Here is a 9,793-nt window from a genome sequence, read left to right as displayed (position 1 = left end):
TCCTGAGTGTGACTGTTGACACCTCTGGGTGCTTGTTGTTCCCCGGGACCAGGTGGACGTTACCTGGTTCTACACCAACTGCCTGGCGGACACGTGCGCCTGCAGCCGTGGGGGCGACTGCGAGTGTTTCTGCACCAGCGTGGCGGCCTACGCCCAGCGCTGCTGCCACCAGGGCGTCCCCGTGGACTGGCGCTCCCCGTCCCTGTGCCGTGAGTCTGGACGCAGCGAGCCCAACACATGGAAACCAGATTCAAGAGTTCATATATAGATCTGATAGTTAACCACTCATACATTCATCAATCACAGCATAGACATACAGTATTTCAATTAACATATTATTTAACTTTTTTAATAATGATCAAACCTCTTGTTGTCCTGGGGTAAAATTTGTCCGTTTTTTTTAAAGTTTCTACATCAGAAATTTGTAGAGAAATTTCTCATCCAAATTGTCCAAATATTACATAGATGGTTCCATATAACAAGTTTTTGCAAGTTAAAGGATCAGTTCACAACTTTATTGAATTTTTTTTTTTTTTTTTTCAAAAATAACTCAGATAAAAGATGAAAACATTATGTAATTTCATATAAATTAGGTTTCTTGACCATGGATTCGAAAAAGAAAATAGTTTAAAACTAGTGGTGATATATTGGTGTTAGTGATGTGTACAGTATACTTATGGTAGTGTTACAGAAATTAATAAAATGTTGAAAAGAAACGTCAAAAAGTGATCCAAAAGTATCTCAAACACGTAAAAAAAAAAGAAATAAAAAAGTGTCAAGAAATTTTCGAAACAGTGTAAAAAAACTGTTCATTTTCAGTTTTGACCTGGGAGGACAACACAGGGGTTAAAAAGTGGTTTCTCTTGATTTTAAAGCACTTTTAGTACTATTATTGATAATGTTGATTTTAACTGTCTCTGTGCTTCCATCCTGCAGCGTATGACTGTGAATTCTACAACAAAGGTATGAAAATCTGTGCACCGACCTATGAGCTAATACACACACACACACACACACACACACACAAACAAACACACACACACGCAGTGTGTCTGCCTATCTTTGTGGGGACCAGTCATTGACATAATGCATTCCCTAGCCCCTAACCCTAACCTTAACCATCACACATAAATGCCTAACCTTAACCCTCACCCTAACCCTAACCTTAACCATCACACCTAAATGCCTAACCTTAACCCTCACCCTAACCTTAACCTTAACCATCACACCTAAATGCCTAACCTTAACCCTTACCCTAACCCTAACCTTAACCATCAAACCTAAATGCCTAACCTTAACCCTTACCCTAACCCTAACCTTAACCTGACTCTAACCCTACTGCTAAAACCAAGTCTTATTCCTCAAACAGCCCTTTAACATTAAGGGGACCAGCATTTTGTCCCAACAAAGCTGTCAGGACCCCATAAGTATACTGTATTCCCAGTTTTTGGTCCCCACAAATGTAGTTAAACATGGCCCACGCACACACACACACACACACACACAAACACACACACACACACACACACACACACACACACACACACACACACACACACACAGGAAATTGTACAATGATTTATTTAGAGTTTCATGACGGCCTTTCAGACTATTATGGCTCCAAATTGTGTTTTGAGTTTTTTATCAGTCAGACTTGATCAATCAAAGACTATATAATATTTAAGAACAGTCCATTTACAAAAGGCTGGTGTCATTCACAGTGTGTGTTAGTGTGTAATGTTACACCAGCTCTTTTGGGGCCTCTGGTGCTGTTAGAATAGATGAGATGAGATCAAATGACTTTATTGTAAAAAATAATGTATTTCTCCCAAAGTACAGCGAAGGTAAATACAATGCATATCACACAACTCACCTTTAAAACCACACAATCTACAATAGTGCAATAGTCACTACAATAGTCAGACAGGATTGTGTCTTCCTCCAGTCGTGGTGACTGGAGGAATCAGGTAAATGGTTGCACATGTGCACCGTTTCACCATGAGTCAGGAGAAGCTGCATGACTGGATGGATTTTGGTTGCGCTTCAGGCAGACACTGGTTGATTTTAAATGTCTGCACGACATTACCCAATCACCATGGTGTAACTCTGGGGTTTTTACCTGGTTACACCAGTGGCTGCCTGGAAGTGACGGACAAATACATCCGAAAAAGTATAGTGGTAGTAGTAGTAGTTGTAAGTATAACTTCTGTCACTTGCATAGCACAGTACAGTACAACGCAGAAAGTAAGTAAAAGTACCGTAAGTATTGTGATAGCACCTTTCACAGATAAAATTCACCAAGTGCTTCACAATAAAATCGGATAAAATATAAATTAAAATGCAAGAACATTTAGAATCAGAGTCAAATCAGCTTTATTTGCCAGGTATGAGGACAAATTCAAGGAATTTTTCTTCTCAACATCGATGCTCACACTGCGCATACACATACAAAACTGACCAAAAAAACAAACAATAAACACACAAAAATATACACACACTCTAAACAGATACAATATAGAGGCAATAGGGCAATGAAAAGTGCAAAGTATGAAGGAGTGAATTGTGATAGTTATTATTTTAAATGTGGAGCATAGTGCAAAGGATGCTGGAATAAATAGTATTATGTTATTATATTACAATATGAACAGCTCTGGAATCAAGAATGAGAATATGAATAAATATTAGGTGAGATATGAGAATGAGAACGATGAATAAATACTAAGTGAGATAAGAGAATATGAATAAATACTAAGTGAGATATGAGAATGAGAATATGAATAAATAATAAGTGATCAATGAGAATGAGAATATGAATAAATAATAAGTGGAACCAGTAAACAGGTGCTGTTTAGAGACAGTGTTGCTGGGGTATAGCACAGATCTGAAATAGTCTGCGGGATCTGTTGAATATGTCCCGTAGACTATATGAACATATGAGCTAAAACTGCATGAATGCTCTATGACGATGATCCCTGCTGCACTGACACGGCCTCCTGCCCACAGTTCTGGGTAAAGGTCCCTTCAGGCTGATCACCTTCAGGGACCGGGCCACGCTGTTGGCGGCCAGCAGCTCCAGCGGCTCGGTGTTCCTGCAGTGGGGCAACCTCAGCTTCGCCGCCCCCCCCGGAGTCCTCTCGCGGTTCATGATGACGCCGGGCCTCAGCAGAGCGCGACCACACGGTGAGTGACCTCTATTCAGACTATTCAGACTGCAGCGTTCAAGGCAAGTTTACTTCTGCAGCACATTTCAACAACAAGGCAATTCAGAGTGTGTTACATAACCCATTAACCTTCATGTTGTCCTTGGGTCAAATTTGTCCTGATCCATGAAATAACTGTCTTCTACTAATAAAAATGTGCCTCTATGGGAATTTAACATAGGGGGGTGTATACCTATGCCCCTGTATTTTAACATAGGGGGGTGTATACTTATGCCCCTGTATTTTAACATAGGGGGGTGTATACTTATGCCCCTGTATTTTAACATAGGGGGGTGTATACTTATGCCACTGTATTTTAACATAGGGGGTGTATACCTATGCCCCTGTATTTTAACATAGGGGGTAAAAAAAAGGAGTAAAAAACACAGAGGCAACACTGACCTGTGTCTTTTTTACCCCTTACATTTTTGTAATTTTGGAAAATTTAGCAGATAAATGACAAGTATTTTGCGACCACATGCTTGGGAAAAGAGTGATATCGTAATTTTATAGAAGTTGACATGGACAGACATTCTAGATGTAACTGATGACAATTACTACTTAAACAAGCAGGGCTGTAGTCAAGACCACCTTTGTCGAGTCCAAGAGTCCAAAGAGGTTTGAGTCCAAGTCAAGTCCGAGTCCAGGACAGAAAAAAGGTCTTCTGCATGACAGTATCAAGACAATCAATTTGGGTTATTTTTTTATATAAAAGAAAAACAGTGTCACAACGCCCAGGATTTATGAGTATAGCCATCCCCCCGATATCATCTGCTCTAATCTAAAGAAAACAGAATGACAAATGGTGTAATAATATCAATATGGTGATGATATCAACATAATAAAGACACATGGACTCGGTCTTTGGCAAGATCTGTGGCCGAGACCGAGACAAGTCCGCGACCATAGAGAAACGGTCTTGAGTCCGGACTCGAGTACTACAGCCCTGCAAACGAGACCTTGAAAATCGGGGAAACGCCCTAGGATTCTGTGTCTGAGTGACTGTGGGAACCCTGTGGCTATTCGAGAGGCTTTATAGTTTTATTTTACACTCATTTTGTGTCACCATAGAACAAAAGAGAAGTGTCTGCGTTACTAATGGTGGCTACAGTAGATGCAGTATCAGTGCATGAAAGGGAACTTGTGTAGTGGGGTTTGGGAAAGTCGATCGGTGTGTAGATACCACAGCGATATGTTTTCCTGTCAGCGGAACACAGAGAGCTGCTGAATGAAAGACACACAGGACAACTGGACTGTTTTTTCTGCTCTGCTGTGAGAAATCAGAAGGAAGAAGCTTTGTAACCACATGACCCAACCTTTTACAGTATATTAAAGGGTAACTACAGTTGTTTTCAACCTGGACCTTATTTTCCTATGTTATTGTGTCTAAGTGACTGATGGGAACAACAATCTGTGACATTGGTCCAGTATTAAGCAAGATCACTTCAGTTGGAAGTGGAGAAACAAGCTACAATGTAAGCTTGTGTCCAGCTTGTGTTTCCCTTCACAAAAGTGCTTGTTTTGCCACTGACAGCCTCAGATTAATATTCTAAGTATCTGACAACATTATAAAAAGGATCCCTTCAGAGATAGGCCTTTAAAACCTCTTTGAAACCTGTTAAATCGGAAACCGCTCTGAAGTCGCTAGACCCACCAGACTTTATTTCAACCAAAACTAGAGTTGTGATGGAATAGTGTTTCATAGTTTCGTTTTGTTTCTGTCGACTTTGAATGAAGTGTTTTTTACGATGCTAAAATGACTGTTTATTAACATGGAGTCTGGTTGGTTTAACAAACGCTATTTTGCAGATGTTTTTATGTTTAAAAAAAAGTTTCTCTTTAACAGAAATGTCAACCTCCTTAGAAATCATTTCCATAATGTTGTCAGGCAATTTTATATTAATCTGGATATTAATCTGAGCCTGTGTGAGCACTTTCGTGAAGGTAAATCTAAGCTGGACAATTTCTCCAGTGTCGACTGCAGCGATCTAACTTAATACTGGACCGATGTCAAAGATCGTTGTTCCCATCGGTCACTTAGACACAAAAACAGAGGAAATAGGGTTGAAAAAAAACGGTACTTACCCTAAAAGTACAAAAAACACAACGTAATACATAAATAAATACAGTGCAGAAAGGTCAGCCAAACGCCTGTTTAACAAAGGTCTTCAGCTGATTTTGAAAAGAGTCCACAGAGACGGCAGAGACACGCTGGAGCATTTAGCAGCTATAGAGGAGTTTTCTTTTCAGAAGATGCTGGGCAACCAAAGCTCCCCCTGTCGATGTTGGAGTGTCCTAAAACAATACACAGATTGTGAAGCTCTCAGGTTAAACATAGCTGTATCAGTGCAGTCCATTTATTAAATGTTCACATGTATTAAGCCTACATCCTGCAGATGACGCTTGCGTTTCCTGTGTTTCCTTAAACATCTCACCATCTGCCTCCTGTGTTCTCCCCTAGTTTCCAATGCACTGACGAGTCATGTTGTCTCCGTCTCCACAGACACATCGCGGGTTTCCTTCGAGGCGGCCGAGCGACCAAACTACTTTCTGCATGCGAGCCCGAGCGGCCAGGTGAGGCTGGCCAAGTGGGAGGAGAGCGAGGCATTCTGGGACGGAGCCACGTTCGTGCTCCACAGGAACACCTGGATCCCCGGGTACGACTCGCTGGAGTCCCACGCAAAGCCCGGCTTCTTCCTGCACGTCACGCTGGCCCGCCTCCACCTGCTCAAGTACAGACACATCGACAGCTTCCGCAAGGCCACGCTGTTCAGACTGACGGGTCAGCAACACACCACGCACAGCGCTCAGTGAAAGCCACGGTTACTAAGGCTGCTGTCACACTGAAAACACCACATTATATCGACAAATTATTGTGCTGCCTCCAGGAACTAAAATATACAGGAAATTATTTATGTACTGCAAATGGGAAAGAAAAGCAGACTCCAACCACATTGTTTGGATTTCAGAGGTCTCCCTACAGTTCTCAAATTAGCTTTCTGGGGCGCTTATAGCAAGTTATTATTATAATTTACAGGAGTCATAACCAGGTGCAATTGCAGGATTTTTTAAGTGTGGTAGCACAGGGTGGAGGTGGGAACCAATAATCAATCAGGGGAGGCCCAGGAGATTTTATCAGAATACAGCTTAGAAAATCTGCCCAGAAATATAGGGAATATTGGCTAGGATCGAACAACACTATGTTATTTAGATAAAACTCATCACATTCATTATTACTTTCACTTGTCAACAATTTGGATAGTCATCATGGAAACATTAACTGGTCATGTGACAAGGGATGGCAAGAGTTTTTTTCACAGAACCGAATAAAAATGAAGGGAAATACACTCACAGTACACTCGCCTCAAAACTTCAACGAAGAAAATCTGGCTGTACACAGTTTTCAAAAAGTACAGTGAGTTCAATATGTTTCTACTTCTAAACTGGCCTCAAAATTTCAACAAAGTACACAGTAGCCATACAATGTGTGTTTTAAGTACACATCTATTTACCAAATGGAAAGACAGAGATTGTCAGAACCGGCAGCAAAATGATCCACTGGAAATCACATTGGTATAAAATGTACACCACTCTAGCTCAATGGATTGGGGGGGGGGGGGGGGGGAATCATGTTTCAGAGGGGGCGGGTGCTACCCTTCTAGATCCACCCCTGGTGATATCTATGAAAACGGTTATCAATGGTGATGTGCTTCCTTATAAACAGTTTTTTGGTAAAATTGGATTTTGACCTGAAAACAGTAAAGGGCATGTTGTCCCGATGCCGATGCCGAGGTTCTAGTTATATTTTTAAGCCTCAGTGAGGATTCAAGAAGCTTTGCTCAGGCTTCCGCTGGCCGTCAGAGGTCAAAGCCGCCAGGCTAATGACTCATGCTAAAAATAAAGCAGCATTTGTGTTAGTTAAGGGAAAAAGCCTGGGAGCCAATAGCAGATTGGATTTCCTGCTGACGGCAGTGAATGCAGAAGTCCGGCCTTCAGACGGACACTAATGGCTTTCTAACTTCATCACATTACTGGGCTGTGAAAACATTCAAGGGTCCCTTTAAGCAGTCTAGATTAGTAACCTGATATACTTTTCCTACATGGGTTTTCCTGCATATTGAGGTAACATCAGAATGAATTATATTTTGTCTAAGTACTGTATGACCGGTTTAAAAAATACACTTATTTTAACACTTTTGACCTAACTGCGATCACCAGTGGTTGAATTATCACACACGCTTGTATATTGTTTGAACCATATTTAAAATTTCAATCAAGTTTACAAGTTTCCAAAAAGGCAACATATGTTGCCTCATAAATGATCCACAACCTTTCCATTTAATGAAATGGTGCAACCATTAAAACAGGAAAGTGATCATGATACAACTTTAAAGGTCCCATGACATGGTTCTCTTTGGATGCTTTTATATAGACCTTAGTGGTCCCTAATCCTGTATCTGAAGTCTCTTTTATATAGACCTCAGTGGTCTCCTAATACTGTATCTGAAGTCTCTTTTATATAGACCTTAGGGGTCCCTAATACTCTATCGGGTCTCTATAGACCTTAGTGGTCCCTAATACTGTATCTGAAGTCTCTTTTATATAGACCTTAGTGGTCCCCTAATACTGTATCTGAAGTCTCTTTTATATAGACCTTAGTGGTCCCCTAATACTGTATCTGAAGTCTCTTTTATATAGACCTTAGGGGTCCCTAATACTCTATCTGGTCTCTTTTATATAGGTCTTGGTGGTCCCCTAATACTGTATGTGAGTGGGCAGAGCAAAGGGAGGTAACATTGCCCGTTATGAGGTCATAAGGGGCAAGATTCTAGATCCGACCAACTGAGCCAGGGCTTGGTTTACACCTAGCTCCATTTCAAGCCACTGGGGACCATAGTCAGGGTGGGGGAACTAAAAAACCCTCCTAAAGTGAAATGTCCATGCTATGGGACCTTTACTAAGTGCTTAAACATTAATATATGGGGTGTCATTATGTTTAAAGAAAATTTCTTTTCTCTGCTAACTTTAAAGCTAATGCTAATTTGGACGTTCAGGGTTCAATAAGTTAAAATTGTTTCTTTAAGATCACAGGGATACCAGAGCTTCAAGAGTTGTATACCTTAACTGTTCAACAAAGCCGTAACAGTCTTAGAAACTTTCTTGAAGTACAAAGTGTTCAGTGTTGTGTTTTTTTCCTCAGGCCCCAGCCCGGATGCCCCGCCCGGTCCACGTTGTCAGTGGCGGTACGATTCCTGCGTCGTCCCCTGCTTCAAGACCTGCAGCGACCCATCAGCTGACGCCTGCGTCACCATCCCACAGTGAGACCTTTGACCTTTTCAGTTACTCTCAACCCAAATCATACAGCAGTTTGTAGAAATAGATTACGCCTTTATATAAATATCTGACGTAATCCACCTCTGATCATATGCAGCTTCTGTTACCAAGTAGGTCTTCAAATATGTTTATTAATTTATTTAAAGTGCATGGAGGATGTAGGGTGAAAATAAAGCAATAACAACTGTGTATACACTGTATATAATGGCTGTGAAATCTACAGTTACAAACTTCACAGTAACACTACTGTATAGGATTTTTACAGTAGAATGATCTAAAGTTACATTACAACATTTTCGACATGATTAAATCACAGTAGTCTAAGTATTGCAGTTGAAATCACATAAGTCAAAGCATCACTGTAAAAAATACCAACATAGCCACTATAGTACTGTAAATAGTAAAGTATTTTTACTTTTTTATCTTATGTTGTGTTTAATTGTTTTGGATTTTACAATGAATACATCAAATACTGTAAATGGACGTACTGTAGCTTTACTGTAAAAAGAAATTAACAGTAACTTGCTGGACAATTGTTGACAGGAAGTTACTGTAAATTTTACGTTAAATAAATGAAGCGATTTAAACCTTTCTCTCACACATTTTAGACTTTGTGCTAATCAAAAATATGAATTGACCCATGCCCCATACTTTTAGTCTGTGTGATTTTCTCTTCATGTCTTGCCGAAAAGATGTGGCGTTAATGTTTGAGATGATTAAGACCTGCGTTAAAATTCAGCCTATAATTCAGTCACAGCCATTTGTTTTTAAAGTCTTTGTGTTGCTCTCCTTGCAGAGTGGAGGGCTGCCTTCCCGTCTGCCCCCCACACATGGTCCTTGATGAGGTCACCCGTCGGTGTGTCTTTCTTGAAGATTGTGAGTATACCTGATTTCTTTCATTGGGGTTTTGCTTCAGATATTAAACGGTTTTCCTAAGGGAACCGGGATGCCTTAACTTCAACCTTAACTTTATTTTGTCCCCCGATGGTAATTGGCTTTACAGCAAAACATACAATACGTGCAACCCTGCAGTGCAGCGATGGGGAGGTGTTCTGAATACCAGTGAACTAGACACCAACAATTATCACTAGTGACTGAATTTCACATTTTCCAGTGTAAAAAGCATTATTACTCACAAAAATATATACCTACCTCCCGTGAAATAAGACCCAAAGGAAGCTGTCTGTGTTCAAGCCATCTCAAAAACTCTCTGTCAAGCTCGGTGCTTTTCTAACACACTTTTTCTTGTTTGGATTTAG

General features: G+C 40.6%; 1 protein-coding gene across 1 annotated transcript in view; it reads left to right on the top strand.

The window, feature by feature from the left end:
* Positions 1-9,793, top strand: part of LOC117954511 (otogelin-like) — an 84,107-nt gene that overhangs the window by 51,126 nt on the left and 23,188 nt on the right. The window contains 6 exon segments of the mRNA XM_034888415.1: positions 53-209; positions 937-963; positions 3,004-3,180; positions 5,704-5,982; positions 8,401-8,518; positions 9,331-9,410. Of these exon segments, the coding sequence (XP_034744306.1) occupies positions 53-209; positions 937-963; positions 3,004-3,180; positions 5,704-5,982; positions 8,401-8,518; positions 9,331-9,410 (838 nt within the window).

Source organism: Etheostoma cragini, chromosome 1 (assembly GCF_013103735.1).
Source record: "Etheostoma cragini isolate CJK2018 chromosome 1, CSU_Ecrag_1.0, whole genome shotgun sequence".
In the NCBI taxonomy this organism is placed as follows: domain Eukaryota; kingdom Metazoa; phylum Chordata; class Actinopteri; order Perciformes; family Percidae; genus Etheostoma; species Etheostoma cragini.
Note: the sequence above shows the minus strand (reverse complement) of the source record. Positions and strands in the feature narration are given on the sequence as shown.